This window comes from Triplophysa rosa, linkage group LG8, assembly GCF_024868665.1.
Source record: "Triplophysa rosa linkage group LG8, Trosa_1v2, whole genome shotgun sequence".
NCBI classification, from domain to species: Eukaryota; Metazoa; Chordata; class Actinopteri; order Cypriniformes; family Nemacheilidae; genus Triplophysa; species Triplophysa rosa.
This window is the reverse complement of record NC_079897.1, coordinates 5202179-5223203: the sequence shown is the minus strand read 5'-3', so window position 1 is coordinate 5223203 and position 21025 is coordinate 5202179. Positions and strand designations below refer to the sequence as shown.

General features: G+C 38.9%; 1 protein-coding gene across 7 annotated transcripts in view; it reads right to left on the bottom strand.

Annotated features, from left to right (window-relative positions):
- The window catches only part of cspg5a (chondroitin sulfate proteoglycan 5a), a 30911-nt gene continuing 9886 nt past the window's right edge, over positions 1 to 21025 (bottom strand). Inside the window, exons 3-6 of one of the 7 annotated variants that reach the window (XM_057340009.1) lie at positions 12411 to 12599; positions 9149 to 9224; positions 5304 to 5360; positions 1 to 724 (exon numbers count right to left, since the gene is read on the bottom strand). In XM_057340009.1, the coding sequence (XP_057195992.1) occupies positions 554 to 724; positions 5304 to 5360; positions 9149 to 9224; positions 12411 to 12599 (493 nt within the window). In that variant the 3' untranslated portion in view covers positions 1 to 553. Of the gene's footprint in view, positions 725 to 5303; positions 5361 to 9070; positions 9228 to 12410; positions 12600 to 21025 lie in introns of all 7 variants that reach the window. The other 6 variants (XM_057340008.1, XM_057340007.1, XM_057340006.1 and 3 more) reach the window with 6 other exon arrangements.

Below are 21025 nucleotides of genomic sequence, written 5' to 3'. Positions count from 1 at the left end.
TTTAGTGTTAAAAAGGTTTATTTCAACAACTGTCAGAATGTTTTTCTGTTCGTAGTTTATATTCCCAAAAAAGTACAAAATAAAACAAGTACATCAAAGGATTAGAAATCACATCAGAACAAAGACACATTGTGTTTTTTCTTTATATCAATCCAAGCATTTTTTTCATATATTTATACATACTCACTGAATTAGTCAGACAAACATCAAAACCTCTCAGTAGCTTTTTCTTTAATGACAACGTTTTATATCTTATATTTTAAACCCCGAATATGTTTTTTTTTCCTTTTTACAATATACACCAACGCATGCCATAATTCAGTTAGGCAGGGGTAGGTGTGTATACAATATATATAGATAAGGGTTGGGTCAGGGGCAGGTCAACTACAGGGCAAAAATACTGTGACAAGGGCCGGGGCAGGGGTGGAGACTGAGTGGGTACAAGGGGCGGGGTTTTCTCTCATGTGGCGATGGTGTGGTGGGTGTGGCTGCTCACAGCACCTGTTGTTTGATGCTTTAAGTGATCGTGGTGGAGTGCTTTAGTTTAGCTCTTCTACATCATGTTGTTCTGCAGCGAGTTTACCTCCGAAGAATTCTCCTCGCCCAGCACCTTATGGTTTTCGTGCTTGGGGGTGAGCGAGTTCTGGATGTTCAACGACTCGTCCTCTTTGGGTGGGGGGGCCTTCACGGGGTCCTCCAACTTGTTCTGGGCATTAGGATCATCCTGAGAAATAATAGCAGTGTGTTAGTCTTCATCAAAATTATTGTATAGCATCATGGTGACTCCTAGTATTTGAATTAAAAAAAAAATATTTGCTGGTAAATTTGTTTTAAAAAAAAGTTGACTTTTTACCTTCCATATCTCATTTTACTTTTAAAGCAACATTAAGCTATGATTCATGAATGCACATTGCATTCTAAAATACATTAAGAAAATAAATAAATGATTGTTACTAAGCCAGAAATAAAATGCATGTAATACTTGCCATCCAGTTTTGGAAGAGTGAATCGTTTTAATTGTTACACAATCAAACTTTATATTACAATGTAAACTTCTATAAATTATAACACCACTTTTGCATCACATCCAAATATTTGGAGTGTGACGGCTCTTCAGCAAGATCTTCCACAGATCAGTCTATTGATGTAAGTCAATGTCAAATCAATAGCTGAGGGTGTTTTCTCCTCTGGGTAGATTAGAGGCTGTATGATGCCAGTATACATGCACACATGCAAGCCCATCACAGCTCATACAACCCCATCCTGACCTCCAGAAGACATGAACTACAACTTAAGATCTGGCAAGAGGAACTCATCCGCCATATCAATAAGACTGGCACTCTCCCTGTGGAATAACCATTTAGTCAACTTTAGAGTTAAGTGGAAAAAAATTGTGTAGTATTTGAAAAAGTAATTAAAAATGTATTATCATCCTGTCAGTGCAAATGCATTTGTGAGTTTCCATGCTTTTCAGTTTTGAGTAGATATTCTTTCCGTGTCCACAGTGCAGCTGGATTAAGGCACGAACGTGTCACGTTCCCAACTCCACACAGACAACTCAAGATGATTTACCCGTTCAGCGATGACTTAGATTGTAACTTCGGGCAGTACGTGGGGATACGCCACCTCCATGGTTACAGGATAGGGGGCATCCTTTCTTCCGTCGGCATGCAACTGGAAAACGTGCTTTTTAAGTTGGGATGGGGTTGTGTTTACACTTCTCATGAGGGGGTTTCTTTGGTTGTATGTGTACATAAAAACGGTAACGATATAAATGACTAGTGACTATTTTTTGCATCTTTATGAAAATTAACTATGCTATTAATGAAAATATGGCCTGTTCATAATGTTCGTAACTACATGTTTATTTACAATGTTTTTTCATATCAAACTTTAGAATTCTAATGGATTGCTGATAAACATTGGCCAACTAGGGACAATCCATAATGTGAAGCATTCAGTTACTTTCAAAGTTTAAGTAACCACTCAAGTATTTTAATATATTGTTGATGCAGTCACAGAAATGTATGCACTTCACATCATTTCAGATGTCAGATACATTATAACTCTTTTCCAAAACCTAGTGAGCAGCCTCGCTGTTTGGTCATGGTTAACAAGTCAGCTCCTTTAGCAAAATGAAATGTCATCAGTGTCTGATTTGAAACCCTTTACACTGCGAATGTAGTTCAACCAAAGCAATTGTTAAGAATTAAAACGTGTCCACATGTTGCTAACCTAATGGACTAGGCACACTAATAAACAAAGAAAATACAAAACAAAAACAGTATACTTATAATTAAATGCAACAATTGATATTGACACATTTCAATACTGATTATACATACAATAAATTTTCACTAATATATAAACTTTTCTGCTTATTTTATCATCTTTAATACAGTTTATAAAGCTTGTCGCACTGCATTCTGGGACTGCGTAGTGGATAAAGAATACATGCCACGCTCCTTTAGAATTTGGCAAACAAGGATCATTCCCTCCTGTTGGTTGTCTATCATGCTTTAAAACGCTATCCAAGATGGCATCTCACTATATTTTGAAACAGAACTATAAAGTTCCAAGCATTTGAGTTTTAATAGAGGACAAAACACGGGCATCACACTTTAGAATCAGAGGCTCCACATTTAAAAGCCTTCACGGATCTTAAGCACAAAATGAGAGCGGACAGAGGGGATGAAGGACATGAAATTACACGACTAGAGGTCCACACTCATATTGTATGACTGCAATAAAATTATTCTGCACATTTTGGATCAGAAAAGTGCTGAAGATAGAGGTTAAAAGGAAGACTGGTCGGACAGATCCAATGATGCACAAGCATGGTCCATGCTTTACAGTCGCATAAAACCCTTAGACAGAAAAATATTCAGCGACCAATTCACTTATCTGACCTTTCCGCTCTAGTTTATATATGGTCCATTTAATTCCAAAACATCTGTCAAGCTATAGACCTCGAGGGTTCAAGACTGTGTGCATGTGGAGAGAGAGTGAGAAAGAGTAAGTGATTATCCAAAGCCAGGCTCTTTTACTCAAGCGGATATCGATCCGTGGAGCAGCAGCTCATGGCTGAAGGTAATAAAGAGACTTTCCAAGTTTTTTTCTTCTCGTCTTGAGAGATTCCTCTTGTTTCATGCATTTCATTTACAGGAGTGTTTTCTCGCTGATGATGAGCTCAAAGCTCCATGTAGGAGGAACAGACAATCAATTTTGCCGTCCTGTATTATCTGAAGGTCATGGAGTGTTTGAATGGGTTTAGAGAATCTCATTCTTCATCAAATACAGGTGGATTAGATTTCTGCAGGAGACTCGGTTACATCATACACTCGCATCTAAATTCCACTAATGGATTTTTATCATTTCAAAGTGTTATTTTGATCTTTTAATGGTCAAGGGAAATACTACCGTCTCTATTGCATTTAAGGAATAGTCCATGAAAATGAAAAAGCAATAGGGAAATAAAAATAGTGCAGGTTTGGAGGTTTGGTTCATGAGAGCGAGAAAAAGACATTTTCATAATTTCGTTTTCAATAGTTTGGGTGAACTATTCCTTTAAAGGTGCAGTGAACTGGCCATTTTAGGTGCAGTGAACTGGCCATTTAGGTGTAGTCGTGGCCTAATGGTTAGAGAGTCAGACTCGTGACCAGAAGGTTGCCGGTTTGATTCCTCAGTCATTCCTAATGACTGAGGAGCAAGGCACCTTACCCCTACTTGCTCCCCGGGCGCTGCAGTGATAGCTGCCCACTGCTCCGGGTGTACGTGTGTTCACCACTTGCTGTGCGTGTGTTCACTTCTCTCTGGATGGGTTAAATGCAGAGGTCACATTTCGGGTATGGGTCACCATATCTGACTAATAGGTCACTTTCACTTTTATTGTTTTATACTATTGACTGATGTCTACTTATGACGTTCGTGTGGTTTTTTACATTCGAAAACATCAATATCAATAAGGTTAATATCTACCCTGGTTTTGAGGCCGATTGGAGAAACACTCGGTTTTTAAGGGCGGGCCGCATAGAAGACTTGGAAGTAAACGCCCACTGCTATGATTGGATAGCAGCTTGCGTAGTTGACTTAGTTTGAGCCTTCTGTGAATTTGGTTAGACACGTAACGTGATTTTACTCAAATTTACGGACTTATTTCCCAGATGTGATGGCAAGGCTTTGCGTATAGTTTGTATAGCCTATAGTTGTATGGTGTTTAGTGATATATGACTGTACATGTCAGCATTTAAGACCTGCGAACCGGACAGAAGATCACTGCGATCGAGGGTCTCAAATGTTATAGCTTTCATGATAAATAAACAAATGGTAGACTCCCGGCCAAAATGACCCAGCACCAGAAGTAATATCAAAACACTTCAAAACAGCCTCCGTTATTCGCAAACGGTGGATAAAACCTTGAAAAAATGATATATGATCCCGCCAAATCACAGAGATGCCGATTACAATTATTACAAATGACTAGCAGTCCCCAGGTAATACTATCAGGGCATATCAAGCGATCTCTAACAAAGCAATAGTGACGCATAGTACAAATATGTTTTACTCGCATAAGATTGCTGCGCCATTCCTATCGGATCCAATATTGACGCAAAGACTTGTTCAAGGAATCTGCGTTGAAATGAAGCGAACAAGCGCTCAATGTTTTCCCCACGTGAGCTGGAACGTCTTTAAAAATGAACTTCAACCACGCATTCCTCCTGTCGGAACCAAAGGAAGGTTATCCAGCGACTGTGTTCTTCCACAACCAGGCACTGCACAATATTTTGCGATCTTTAACGGCATGATGCTTACACTCGCTCTATCTGGTTCCGTGCAGCCTGTGTTCAGTACCGTCATGCGCAAACCAGTGGGCGGGGCTAGAGAAGTAGGCGTTGATATTCTTCTGTGGAGGCGGTGTTCAACCTATCTATGTCATAGATAGGTGCATTTCAAAGACCTGCCATTCGCTGAGCCTTGTGTCAATAACAGTTGTTATTTCAGTAACAAGGGCGTTTTCAGATCTGACACTTACAGGATGTTCGCTTGAATACGATTCCCTCTTATATAACAAAAGCTCGGGTTAAAATTGTGGTCCTAGTTCACTGCACCTTTAAGACTTTCAAACTTCCTATTTAAATGTATATTAAACTATATGGACCATACTCTAGCAAAATCCATTCCCAGTGATACAAAGAAAAGGAGAGTCAGGATTGGTCACTAAACAGTTTGACGGACAGGATAACAGCACAATGACGGGACAGCTGCTGTCACTTTGGGCGAAGCTGTGGGGTCATCAGTCTTACCTCACAGTTGGGCTCCTCTTTGGTCTTACACTCCCAGGTATATCTGCTCATGGTTTTCTGGGGGGTGGGGGCATGGACAGGATTATTTACCTCAGAGATATCATTTCCATTCAGATCCAGAAAGATATAGAGACAGGACACACAGAGGGACAGAGAAAGAGGGCCCTTTGCAAAAGATTTGAGTGGTGAGAAGGATCAGAGTCCCTTATCTCGAGCTCTACCTTTTTAAGATTTAACGTTGTGGCACTACTGCAAATGTAGGGGTGTTAAGATTTAGGTTTCGACCTCTGAGGTAATGTGTACGTACATTCCATGTGTGCTTGACTGAGGAATAGTTTACCAAAAATGAGAAGTTTTAAATTATTTACTCACTCTTATGTTGATTCAAATACAGTCAAACCAAAATTTATTCAGACACCTTCAACATTTCTCACATTAACACAGTTTATTCGCTATAGTTCTGATTGAAATGCCCTCCTTGTAGAATTTGACTACCTTTCCTCTCAGATCAGTTTGTTAGACTGTCTCACAAATGAATTAGGTTGGATAGCTGTCACACAATAGACCCTTCGCAAAGCCCCGCCCCCCTTCGTTCCTATTGCTATGTCAGACAAGCTTTCGGTATCAGCCATGCCCTCCCGGTGTAAATTTGTGCACTCCCTGGGTAAATAGTGACATATTTCTGGAAAAATGACACACTGATTTCAGACAGAAAGGTCTGCAATATGCATTCGAGGGATACATTCAGGATTTGAGATAACTGTAACATTAATTATTCTATATTTGCATCCACACCAGCAGACGATAACGTTAAGTTAATTCTAAACTCGCACGATGCAGTAGTCTACTACTGTCACACAAATGTATGTATAGCTAACCTAAATGTGGTGTATCGAGTGTCTATATTTGTAATGACAATATTAGAGAGAGAGAAAACAACTTCGGGCAGAGTTTTGGTCGGCCATGATCCTTCTTTGTGAAAACGAAAGTAACGTTAAACTTTTAAATATACGTTAAACAGTCCATCAGTGTCTTAAACTTTTTTTGTGTTAAATACAACAAACACAGTTCAGCTGTTGCTTGACGACTTCATTGCTGAAAACGTCTTTTCTTTTAAATGTCACTGCAAATGCTGCTCTCTGAAGGTGTGCTGATCACATCACAGGGACGCAAAACATATCTTGCCAGCTTGCTCATACATGTAATATGCAAGTAATATGTCAATAAGTATTATATTCCGCCTTAAAACACCACTTCCCGAACGCTTCCGTCTGTAATTTGTACATTAATGATTCCAACAAAATCGTGTCTCGTATCTGTATTGGTATAGTTGTGAACTCCGCTAGTCTCCTTCATTTAGAATGATTTTTAAAAGTTATAACTAATCACTGGAATACACTACAAGACTTAAAATCTGAACAGATTTTTTTTAAACTAGACATCATACACTTGCAGACTTTTTGAAAGTTTCAGGTAGAAACACACTAACTGATCAAATCTGCAGACTGGCACAGACTTTCTGCAACAAGTCCAGACTGAAAATCTGGGCAAAATCTGAGCAAAAGTCTTGTAGTGTATTTAAGCCTTTAGTTATCGTTTATCATTATAGTGCGTTATCGTTAATCAGGTCGCATTAGCAATTAAACACTTAAGCAAAACATTGGCAAGTCAAAGTGTCTGAATAATGTTTGGTCCTAAAGTTGATCAATTTTACTGGAAGTCCACTGTATGAAGAATTTTTGGTTATAATATGCCACAAAATTTACTTTATTTTGCTATTCTCACTTACATAAATGAACTACTGCACTGAAATGACAAGAGGGTGAGTAAATAATGACAGAAATGTCATTTTTGGGTGAACTATCACTTTAAAGACACATAATGTATGTCCACCTAGTCCAAAAGTGTTACAAAAACAGAATTTTTTTTATTGAGTTGGATTATCTTATTTAAACATTTTCCTTTCAATAATATTTCCTTGAAGGGTACAAGCTGAGCTCTTGGAAGTTAATGTCATGAATAAAAATTTATATAAATTTTATGGCGGTGTTGTCTTTATTGATAAGTTTAGAAAAGAAGTTATTCAACAACTCATAGGCTGGCCCGCAGTGAATTTAACAGGACTGCGGGACTCGAATCATAAACATTATGAGAGAAAACATAAAAATATCATTTTTCAAACACAATCGTGAAATTAGAATTGAGAAACATTATGGTTATCCCACAGAGGAGATCGACGCCCATGTTAGATCTACTTCTACCCATGCTGCAGACATGTTAGCCGGGTGACACGCCGCCTACAGGCAGCGGTGAACGTTGCATCTCAGTTGTTTATCCTGCATTTTACTCAACACTTCATTGTTGGTGAGACTTGGAAGATTGGCCACTCTGATAGATCTGAACCAGGATAAACGAATGAAATCACAGACAGGTATATTAGTGTGACGCAGTGGACAAGCAGCAGCAGGACACGTGACCTCTAAAAGGTCCGTGTGAACATGCAGCGTTGCAGAAGAGAGAGAAGGGGAGCGGGGTGGTGGACGGGAGGGTGGGTTGTTTTTGGGCGAGCTATCTCAGCGAGGTCCAAGGTCTGCCATCAGGACAAAAAGATGTGAATAAAACCACAGAATATGTTTACCGTGTTTTATTTTGCCACTTGCATGAATGTGAAAATTAATTTAAAGGGATAGTTCACCTAAAAATGAAAAGTGTGTCATCATTTACTCACTCTCTTGTCATTTCAAACCTATATGACTTTCTTTCTTCTGCCGAACACATAAGTAGATATTCTGAAGAATGTTGGTAACCAAAACCGTTGTAACCCTATTCACTTCTATTGTATGGACATAAAACCAATGTAAGTCAATGGGCACCAACGGTTTTCTGATACCAACATTCTTCAAAATATCTTCTGTTGTGTTCTGCAGAGGAAAGAAAGTCATGCAGGTTTGAAATGACACCAGGGTGAGTAAATGATCAAAGAATTTTCAATTTTGGGTGAACTATCACTTTAAATAGCTTGCTCTAACATTGCTCTGTTTTACCTCACAATATTAGATCTTAGACAGAAAAATAATACATGTGACGCAAATGAATTTTTTTCCATAAATCTCAGACCTCCTAGATTATTCTTTTTTTATCGCCTCTTGAGTTTTAAATCTTGACTATGTTTCAAACTCTGTCCACGTTTGCACAATCCTAAGATTTCAATACAGTCTCAAACGGCAAACATGACCCATATATCAATACAGTGTATAATATCGTCTCGCTTGGTCCCTGCTGAATCACACCCCTAATATGCATATGTGTGCATCTGTCTCCGTATTGATTTTCGGGAATGGGATCGATAAGGCTGCTTTCCCATGAGTCTCTCAATTCGCTGTTAAAGAATGTCGACTGGCTAGACTATCTGCTCATATGGACACAAGGCCGGGCAGATGGATGGCCAGACAGAGTCTGACAGACAGTGATTGACTCGGGTCAGCCACATATCCAATCCCTGCCATTAATGTAGCATCAAAAGCAGCGGTTTGCAAAAAAAAAGGGGAGAAAAAAGCCGCCGTCTTTTTTCCCGTTTCCCAGTTACCCTGTTGCTATAGTAACAACTGTTGCCTGAGTAACCGTGCTCCTATCTGAGAGCAGACCTTTTCAGCAGAGAAAACGCTCCCAGTTCTCTGTGCACCCCCTCCCCTACTGGAAAGGTTACGCTTGGGGTCCATGCAGAGAGGGGGGGAGGGGGGAGAGGAAAGAGACGATAAACACGTTACCTGACAGATAATGTTATCATAGTAAGCCAAAGCACGGGCATGAGGAACGTTAGGAGGGGTGTCACAAAGTTTCCTTACATTTGGATGGGAGCCCTCAGCGATCGTGGACAACGAGAAATTATCATTGTGGTGCTCCGAGGAAGGACGGTATTTACTGCTGTGTGGTGGGCAGAGGGAGGAAAAAAGTGATGGAACGATGGAGGAATTATGGGTGGAAAATAAAAAGACAACATGGAAGATAAAGAGAGATAGAAAGGGAGAGATGTGGTTATGAAGGACAGCGGGGAGAGATAAAAACGCAAGAGAAAAAGCATTAGTGCATTTCTAAGACTGCAAAAGTTCAGACAAACAAACACAACCTGTGATGCAACGGTAAATATTTCACTTACTACTAAATGTAACACATTCTTGACACATTGAATCAGCACAAAATGAGCACAAATGAATAAATATAATAGCATATAAAAGCATTGCAGGTTTGTCCAATTTCACTCCCAGTTTAAACTCCGGTTCCTGTGAAGACGGAATTGTTTTTACCTCATTCTCCATTTTTCACTTCCTAATTAAGCATTCCATTACTCTTCCTGTTCTCACACTAGCACAGCGATATGAATTTAATAACCCATGTGATTGGCTAATGAGAGCGGTGGAGACAAGGACAGAGAGAGAGAGAGCGAGAGATAGAGAGATAGAGAGAGAGAGAGGGAGAGAGAGAGAGAGAGAGAGAGAGAGAGATTGCATTCATCAATCATGACACAACATATTTTCACATATTACATATTTTTAAAAGGGATTTAAAGGTCCAGTATGTAATTAGTTTGTTAACATAATATACATAACTATGTCTTCAGAGGTGTATAAAGAGCTTACATAATGAAGCATCATGTTTTCATTACCTTAGAATCAGCTATTTCTATCTACATAAACCGCAGGTCCCCTTACATGGAATTCGCCATGTTGTTTCTACAGTAGCCCTAAACGGACAAACTGCTCTACAGAGCGTTTTGTAAATATGTAATCTCCTTTTGCAAAGAAGCGACAATGTGATGACATCTAAGTCCTGTGTCAGCTGCTGTTGTGCTTCGAAAGTGAGGGGGGCGTGGTTGTGAGCCGTTGGTTGCAATCTCGCAACCTCACCTCTAGATGGCACTAAATTTCATACACTGGGCCTTTAACAGACAATTTGGCCAATAGGCAATTTTTTATCACTGATACCAAACATGATGAATAAATTATAAATCAATGCACTTTTGTATTTTTTTATGATGTTCATCACAATTAATCTCTAATCTTTTGTACTTGTTTTCGAAAAAATAGCCTGCACTGATAAGAAATCCTGAGATTCACAAATAATTAAAAGTAGCAGGAACATTGTTCAAGCCTAAAATAATCATTGTTATATTACACTTATGTTATGAGGAAGGCAGGAATAAAACAAAGCCCTCGTTTCAGATATTTCCAGCAGCAATTCACTTTGTCTTACGTCTAAATTTGAAAGTCGGCTTCTATTGCAGTTTATCATTGATTTATGGCCTGAGATTAACAGGGTTCGTGTCTACCAGATCGTTTATTAATTTACTTTATAAAGCAGATATGAGATCTATTGCAGTGGTTCTCAACTGGTGAGTCAAGGTTTGTTCTTATTGGGAAACAGACAGCAGAGAAAAAAGATGCAACCATATAAACTGTGCATGCTTAATAAACAGGCCTAGGAACTAAGAGAGAGAATGCTTTGTATATCTTTTGTTGTTTTCAAATTAACGTGAAATGTTGAAGTCTGTGGTATTTGTAAGAAATTCATCTGTCACTTGGTAGAAGTCACTTATGCAGACACAAACATGCACAGGTTACATAATGCCCTCATCCTGAAAAAAAAGTATACAGAGTAAAACAAACCCGGACTTCATTAAATTATGACTCACTTGCCGTGAGAATAAACATGGTTTGTGCTGACCGCAAATTATTTAGGGTGGTGAATTTATTGGCGGCTGAGACCATGAAATCACTGAAATGCAAGAAACTCAGAAACCAAAATAGTGTTTTTTTCTATTCAGCCCATCATGTTCATCTTATCTCATTTTTGGGTCAATGCGGTTCATGTTAATATTTTCACAGCAAAAAATGTCATTGAACAAAAATGACATGAAAGGACATTTGACATTTCGTAACAAAATGCTTTTGCACTGTATTAGTTTGACACTTACAATGTCAAATCTGGGTTCTAAAGAAAAACCAGTTAAGAACCACCCTGCTAAAAACAACAACACTACAAACACAATTCTGGTCTTTTCATCCGAGCTCTTGTCTATCTCGAACAGATCTAAAAGTTCTTTCAGGCCAGTTCTCTCGAATAGATTTCATCTCCTCCTACAGGATCTACAGATGTCATCTCGGCGCGCATACATTAAAACCCAATCACATTGACATGCATCGGATGGAGAGGTGGACGTGTGATGTATTCACATCCTCATCTGTACCACTGCTGTCCTTCTCACCTACAACCCACTTCCTGTTTCTCCGCTTTGCCTTGCCACTGTTCTCATCATCCGTCTCTTACTTGTCTTTGAGGAGGGTGTGAGTTGTTTAAATCCTGGCCACAGCTTCCACCCCCCCCCTCCCCCTCCCCCTCCCCCCTGGGTCTCACAGCTGTATGTAGGTCAGCTTGCCCCTCCTCCCCCATCGCACTGCCCTACTTTCAGCTTGAGCTCTCGTGACATCATGCAGTCTGCCCGATGCTAGCGCAGTACACTCAGCATTAGCACGCCATCCACTCGCTGCTCTATTTATTCTCCGTAACATCTGATTAGAGAAAAACAGCTGCGGTATTACAATGCTAACACTTTTCAGGGAATTGAAAATAGCTAGGACTTGATTTTTGAATATTTTCTCTGCACTTATTTGTGATCTATGCTGATAAATAACCCCCTTCTTAAACCAGTCTAAGCTGGTTTGCTGGTCTTAGCTGGTTTATAAACTGGTCTAGGAGGTCTCCCAGAGTGCCCAAACCCCTTCAAAACCAGCATACCAGTCTGGCCAATCTTAGAAACTAGTTAAGACCAGCAATTCAGCAAAAACTATATATTTAAACATCTATTTTTGATGGTACCACCATATAAGCCTAAGGAAGGTCATGAGACCAAACCATTACTGTTTAAAAAAATACATGGTAGTTTGCCAAGCTACGGTAATGTGCAAGGCTTATTCTCTTCTAACTCCACATAACATAGGGATTTAAGGCGTTTAATCCATAAACCTTCCTACTTTCACTCTCTAAAAACTACAAGTTTTTCCACACATTTGCTCTATTCTCTCCGCCGCCCTCTTCAGGTCGGAGTCTCACCTGCGCTTGCGCAACTTGTTATTCTCGGTCTTGAGCACGTGCAGCTTCTTGGCGAAGCAAACGATGGTCATAAACAGCAGCAGCACCATGACGGTGGAGGAGCCGATGGCGATGCACATCACCTGGAACTCGGTGATGACCGACTCGCAGCGTGACCCCCTGTGCCACATGTAGTCCTGGATGTTGCACCTACAAAACAGAAGAAGTGTGAGATAGAAGTTTATCATGATGAGGATTTGAATCAGACACCAACATCAACTTTATTGACAATTCGTCAGAAAAAAGTGGGCTATGAGAGCTACAAGGCGACGCCCTTACTGGGCTTTTGTAAAAGAGACAATATCCAATTATTGGGAATTTTCCATTTATACAGTAATTTTTCTAAATAAACAGATCAAACACACGGTTGATATCCAAACGCTTTTTGAATCCTCAATGCCCTTCCCAAAATGTGTGTTGACTCTGCATGTTGTCTCTGGCTCGATATGAATTATGCATGGATCTCAGTGCCTCTCCTGCACCAAGGGCAAATAAAAATGTACTGCCTAAAGCATTTTAACCATTCAACTCCACTGTTTTTATCTCATTTTAAGTTTCTTAATTGTACTGGACTTAAAAACTGGTTCTGGAAGGTAAAGTCAGTGCACGCAGACTTTAGAGACAGTCACGACTCGCACAGTCACGCTGAGAAGTTAACATGTTACACCTTAACCTCAAATGACATTTGCCTTCAAAATTCGCAATCCTGTGTGTGTGTGTGAAAGCATGAGCATGTATTTAAAATGCCGCTACCAAAAAAGGCTGCAGAATGCTTGGGTTTGATCTGGGATTTGTCAGGAAAACAAGCACATGGGCATCAGTATTCTCTCCATCAGTACTCTAAACACTTCCTCCCCCATTTTGCACACAGAACAAACAGTAAGATTACATCTGATTCCAGTGACACAATCACAGCCAATCAGAAGACACCTGATGTTTAAATATACAGCTGTGTTAAATATAATTTTGGACAAATGCAAGAACAAAGGAATGAATCGTATGCAAACTCCTCCTAAAAACCCATCCGACCGAGTGAACATGGAACCAGATTTTTAAAGACCCACTTAAGTGCCTTGAAATGTGCAACTTTGTTTCAAATTATTGACATAGTTTCCAAGGAAACACAGAGTTAAGGCGGGACATATTGATTGGCTCCTCCTCTTTCAAAAAAAGCCAATAGCGTTTAGCTTCCTGGAATCTGATGAGAGGCTTCAATGCAGTATGATGTCATAAAAATCATACTATTGGCGCAAGTGAGAGGCTGTACGTTTTGAATGCTTATATCTTCTAAACGTGAGTTTTGTCAATGTTTACATAAACACATTATTCCTAAAAGCCATGGCGCTTCAATTTTGATTAAACGAAAACAATGAAAATATGTAGTTTTGAACAGTGCCAGTAATGGTTTCCCCAAAATCATACATAATTATATTTATAATTTAATATTATATTTATAATTAAATTACTTTATACTTGAACAAATCACGTAAAAGCTGCAAAGCTTCATAACGTTTTGTTAAAATTAAACAGAAATTCAGTTAAGAAAATATGTAAAAATTGAACACTGTCTTCTCACCTTTGCCTGATTCACAACAGCAAGCTTATGATAATGTTTTATTTATTTATTTAGCAGAAAATTTCACTTTTATGTCATTTGACCTCAAACTCTTTAAAGATAAATATGTGAAGCAACATGCAATTTTATGTTTTAAACAGAAAAGTTACATTTTGCACACAAAATGCAGACAAATAGGAAGGAAGGAAGCCGATTGAATGAAAACACATATGTGACCCTGGACAACAAAACCAGTCTTATGGGTCAATTTTTCGAAATTGAGATTTTTACATAATCTGGAAGCTGAATAAATAAACTTTCTATAGATATATGAGTTGTTAGAATAGGACAATATCTGGTTGAGATACAACCGTTTAAAACTCTGGAATCTGAGAGCGCAAAAAAATCAAAATATTGAGAAAATTGCCTTTGAAGTTGTTAATCAGGGGCACAGTGGCAGACCATCCACTCACAAAAATAAAGTTTTTATATATTTAAGGTAGGAAATTTACTAAATATCTTCATGGAACATGATCTTTACTTAATATCCTAATGATTTTTGGCATAAAAGAAAAATCGATAATTTTGACCCACACAATGTATTTTTGTCTTTTACTAAAAATGTTCCCGTGCTACTTAAGACTGGTTTTGTGATCCAGGGTCACATATTTAAAACACAAGCAAACTGTCTGCAATTCTGAAAATTGTAGAAAACAAGACAAGTGGCAAGTCAATGACATTTCAAAAACCGAAACATTCGCAAGCAAATCCAACCCAAATGATCAGCAAAGAGTGCAACCATGGCCACCTCATCCTCTCTCTCAACTGCACATGCACACATTAACATGTAAATGTGTAGAGAGAAAGGAAGTCATCTTCATTCACAGCCTTGGTGGTCACAGGAGGGGGGTCTGAGGTTACACTCCTTTTCACCACAGCATCCTGTATGCCCCTTTGTGTCTGCGCCAACCAGGAGCGAGACGAGAGGGAACGAGAGGTGTTGGCATGCTGCCACCAAGGGCATTCAATCCCAGAAGGGAGAAGTGACGGGCGTGTTGATGAGATCACGCATTTAAATGCCTCTCTACATCGTGCCGTATAAAGCATCCCGTCTTTTCAGCCCTTCAGTTGTTTTTCATCCACCCTTCCAGATCTCAACGCTTCTTTAACTGTGTTTGTTTCCTCTGCGTGTTTGCCTGCGATCTAAATTACATTCTACACCCATTCTTCTGTCTCTCCTCCAACCCAGCCCTCCTTTCAGGGGCTTTTCAATTCCAGTCTTTCCATCTTTCTTTTTTATCTGTTTATCTGTCTTTCCTCCACCCACTCGTGTTCATAGCTAGTGTTCGTGTCTGGCTTGTAAAACCTTTTGAACACATCTGAAGTTGAATCTGTAATGCAGCCTGTCATATTTATCCCTAACAGTCTCCCTTAACAGAGACTATACAGAAATGAACCCGTTAGCCTGATTTAAAGAAACACTTTAGCCAAAATCACTTGCTGAAACTGTTATTTACATAATTATGATAGGGTACTTAAAGGGACAGTTCACCCAATAATAAACGTTCATCATTTACCCACTCTCGAGTTTTTCCAAATCTATATGAATTTCTTTGTTCTGATAAACACAGAGAAAGATATTTGGAACCAAACAGTTTTTGGCCACCATTGACTGCCATAATAGGAAAAATAATAATGTTAGTCAATAGTGCCCCAGAAATGTTTGGTTAAAAGCATTCTTCCAAATATCGTTCTCTTTGTTCATCAGAACAAAGAAATTGATACAGATTTGGAACAACTCGACGGTGAGTAAATGATGACAGATTCTAATAATAATTATTATTATTAATAATACACTCAATTATACACAATTATAATGCATGCGGAGAGCTTTTAAAATAAAACATACAAAAGCACCACACAAAGCAGCAACTGACCAGCTAAGTGAGTTTGCTTCGGAATTAGAAATGTAGATAGCTCATCCAAAAATAATCATTCTGTCATCATTTATTCACTCTCGTGTCGTTCAAATTCTGTGTATGACTTTTGGAACACAAAAGAAGATATTTTGAGAAATGTCTTAGTGATTTTGTGTCCATACAAAGAAAGTCAACAGGGGCCAATGTTGTTTATCAACCAATGTTCTTCAAAATATCTTCTTTTGTGTTCTACAGAGGAAAGTAAGTCATACACATTTGGAATAACATGAGGGTGAGTGAGTGATGAAAGCATTGTAATTTTTACGTGAACTAAAGTTATGTCCGTTTCAAAGGGGATATATGTGTTGACTGGGTAGATCTGAGTGGCTCCATTGGCAGAGGGTTGAATTTGTGCTGTTAACCTCTGTGTGGAAATATGCGCAGTTTATGAAACTGCCGTGTGGACAGATGGTCCTGCTAAGACCGTGTTTATGTGTGTGTGTGTTAGAGGATTGAGTGTTGAGATGGATGGATGCCAAACAACCCCAGCTGAGCAGTAGCAGGCAGCAGTTGAAACAGATGCAGTGATGACACTTCCATCATCTCTTAGGACCAAATCTCAGCTTTGTCTGCCTCTATTTTACTCTCTCTTGTAGTCTCTGCTCTGCTGTCCATCTTTCAGTCTTTCTCTCCTGTCATGTTAACTATATAAACACAGTTCTGTCTATTTTCCACTGCACAAATTTTAATGTTGCCTGTGACATTTTACATCTATGTTATGCTCATTTAAATCATGCAACTATATGGGGTCAAACGTTTGGCAACATGAAAGTTCTAGACATGCAGTAAACTCAGATCCAACCCTGAAGACTGATGAAACTCCAGCGCCCCTTAAATAAGCATCAGTACAGCAACAAACTAAGCGCAGCCAAATCCTGAGCACATTAACTGTAAGCATGAGATTTACCACTGCTGACACAACGTCACTCAAAAGTCTAACTCCCTGAGCAATGGCACTTTATTCCGTGTTGCCAAAGATTTGTATTTATTTTGCAAAGATGCAATGGCCCTGGTGATCCCCAGATGGAGAGCCCACTCACTTGAAGACCCCAAGCCAGGGTCCTGAGAAGGATCGAGACTGGATTAGGACCAATCATTAATCAGGTCCCGCTGTGCCTGTCACAACAACGCTCTTAGTCCATCTGCAAAAAACAATCATGTACTGATCTTTCAAAGCCAAACCGGCTTGTACAAGCATCAGCACAAGGGTCTCAAATGAATGTTTAGGGTTTGATGTATGATTTACTCTCATGTTATTACAAACCTGTATGATTTTCTTTCTTCTGCAGAACACAAAAGTTGGTAACCAAATAACATTGGCCCCCATTGACTTCCACTGTATGGACACCAGACCTCGGAGACATCTCTCAAAATATCTCCTGTGTTCCAAAAATGCCAATTTTCTAGATGTCTTACAGGAATAGTTCACTTTAAAATTTAAATTTTCCGTGTGTTTATTTCATCTGTCGAAAACAAATTGAGGCTTTTGAGGAAAGCTTTCCAGGGTTCTTCACCATATAATGCCCTTAAACGGGGGGCTGTTGGTTAAGGTCCTAATTTCAATTTTATCGCAGCTTCAAAAGGCTCTACACGACACCAGCCGACGAATACAGGTGTTGTCCAGCGAAACGATTAGTCCAAAAAAATGATATTCTTTTTAAACATAAATATATGGCTTGCACTGCCTCGGAGTGCCTCCATGTAGCGCGTCCATGACTTCACGTACTACATAATCACGTTGGAAAGGTAAGCGGAAGTTCCGACCCAGTGTTTATGAGTGTGGAGAAAGAAGACTGTTCAAAAATTCTTGGATGCTGAAAGACATGTTATATGTCTTTGTGCAAGATTATTGTTTAAAATGGTTAGTTCGTGTGCATATGAGGGATGTTTAAATCTTTTGAAATCTATGTCAGGCGTAACCTTTTTTACATGATTGCGTATTACGGAAGTCGTGGACATGCGTGGAGGCTAATTTTATAGTGAACTATTCCTTTAGAAGCATAAATGTAAATCTTCTATGTTTATTAAAAAATTGGAAATGATGGGTAGAAAATATTTTTGGAAATTGATATTATGGCCCAAATAATAAAAAATGTGCTAAATTTGTATTATGTCTGGAACACTCCTTTACCCAAGTAATACATGTCTTTCAACAGCAACACATCCCATCGCTGGGTTAAAGATTCATTTATATGGAAAAGAGTTGGATTTTCAGTGGGACTTCCAGGATGAATCTAATTTTGTCTGATGAGATTAAACTCTACGTTCAGTTTACTCTCAGGTTGTATGGGAGGTCGGAATAAGATCTCATTCTTGTACTCGATTGCAACAAAATTTCCAGCTCTAAACATCAGTTAAGAGTCATGCCATATACAGACTGAGACATCCAGAAAATCGATTTTGCCTGAACATTAAATTATCTCAAAACGCAAACAAAAACACACACTTTTTGTGAACCCAGTCTGAAATGCCTCAATCTATTTCCATGCGGGCAAACCGAGAGCTCTGAGTCACACTTGCATTTTTCTTCAAACACTAGATTTCTCCAAACTGTGCATTTGTTTTTGATGTCCTCCCGTGAATGAAAAAGAGGAAAGAAAATAGTAACAAAAATTGAAGCGAGACAACGCTTTCTGTTGAAAAGAAAACAATGAGTGCAAATGGAGACTGACAAAACTCTCATCATTTCAACAAATCATATTGTTCATATGAGAATCAGACAAGGGTAACAAATTTCTGAAGAAATGTCAACTATATTTAGACTGTGCTGAGAATTGCAAAGTACCAGTCAGAAATGTGATAAAATTTCGAAAATAAAAATGTTCTACTGTTCATTACTATTCGACCATCTTAACAAATTTCCTATTATTTCTTATATCGGCGATACATGATGATACACAGCGAAACAGTCTCAAACAGAACTCTAGTTGGTCTACTAAGCTATAAGAGCAACCTCGGAGTAATAATATAAATGCTTTAAAAACACGTTCGAATCCCTGGTAAAAACATGTTTATGACACGAAAGCACGGCTGTCTTATGTCCACACACAGACAGATCACTAAAAGTGCATGCGCATGGGGGGTTGGGACAAAGCTATGATAAGATGTCTGAGCCATTAAAATTCATCCTCTAATAAGATCACAGTGTAGAATAAATCAGTGTTCAGACGAGCCTCATATAAACAAAGGCCACATGGGACACAGCTGCCCAGACTTCTACTGACCCACTTTGACTTTGAGGGGTCACTGGTGGGGCATCTATTTGCACTGCAAACATAGGAACATCGTAATACACTTTGATCGTGAACTTTTTTACCATGTTCAGAGATTTACATATGGTATTAGGCAGATGCTCTTACCCAGAATGCTTGGAGAAATAATAAACTGTTTTGATACGGTGAATGTATCTGAGAGTGTGACAACGACAGACGTGTGAAGTAAGTCACATTTTTAGCAAGATCATTTATTACGTTGCACAGACTGCTTATATTATGTGACTAAGGTATTATTTTATGGGAACACATTTTTTTTAATCCAACACAACAGGAAGAGAGAAAACATGTAGGGAAAAAGCAAGTGAGATGTTCTAAATCTCAAATGGATTAGATTAAAAGGACATTCTCAATAATCACTGCTCATTTTACTATTATTATCAATTTACTCTTCTCCACAAAAATTCTCATATAAATTGTCAGACCCACTGTTTATTTTCACTGTCTATCAACAAATGTCCAATGTGTTTTTTATTTTCCCTAAGGAATTTTCTGAATAAACGTCCGAGACCACATTTATACTTAAAGCTCTTATTCTATCAAAGAGCCATTTCTGAGCGATAAACCTTATCTCTGGTAACGCAATACATCAGAATGAACGAGCAAATTTAAGAATTTACTGCAGACCGTGACCTCTGGGCTGGCGTGAAGGTTGGGGTCACAGCCAGAGCTATTGCAGCGAAATTTATGGCCGTAAATAAGTTGTTAATAGTCCCAGGCTGGCCCGGAGGAAGTCATGAGGTCATAATCACACCGTGAAATACCTCTGGATGTCATGAACATGAAATACTCAAATTTTCACGTTCATGCACCACTAAGACCAGCTAAAATTAAACCTTGAGAATTGAATCGCAAAAAACTGCATATTCGTGCAGTAAAAAAAGTGGAAAAACTTATTTTCAGGGAACAGTTTGCTTTGGTCTCAGATCACCCCCTCCCTCCCTGTGTCAACCTAATCTGCCTGTATAAATCACAAATCATATTTCCTCATACTTATTTTAGCTTTAAACGTAATCCTCACTTTGACCTCTTTAAAATTGGGTTTATTGTAAAGCAGTTACTGCGATGGTAAATACATCTGCTGGTAGAGTTGGTGGATTTTTTGATGGTCTGAGGGACGATGTTATTTTCATTCTTCTAAATTAAACTTCTTAATATGTTTCTTGTACGAGCGGGCATTGTAGTCATAATGCAAGCCACTTGAAAACAAATCAAGGTCCAAATACGTAAACTTGAAACCAGTGCACATGTGGGTCACATGTTTGGGCAAGAACAGTTGAAAATAATCTGGCAGCGAGCGGGAAGTTTCCTAATAAACTTTGCTTATAAAGGATTGAGAAAAACATGTGCTGCTTTGTGCTTTGGAGCACTCGGGTTGTTCTTGTGCGAGTTTTGCTAGTGATGCTATAGCTGGTGTGTTGCAATGTGGTTGCAAAGGTGTTTTGAGTGTGTTTTGCTAGGGTGTTCTGGGTAGTTGCGAGGGCGTTTCGTGTGATTTCTAACTAGTCCATAAAGTTTGAAAGCCTTAAAGGGATAGTTCACCCAAAAATAAAATTCTGTCATCCTTTATTCTCTCAAGTCGTTCAAAACCTCTATTTGACTTTGTACTGTGGAACAAAAAGCAGATATTTTGAGAAATGTCTCTGTGGGTTTGTGTACATACAATGTAACTCAATGGGGTTCTAGGTTGTTTGGTTACCAATGTTTTTACACGATTTTATTCTTTTGCGTTCTACAGAAGAAAGAAAGTCATAGAGGTTTGGAATGACA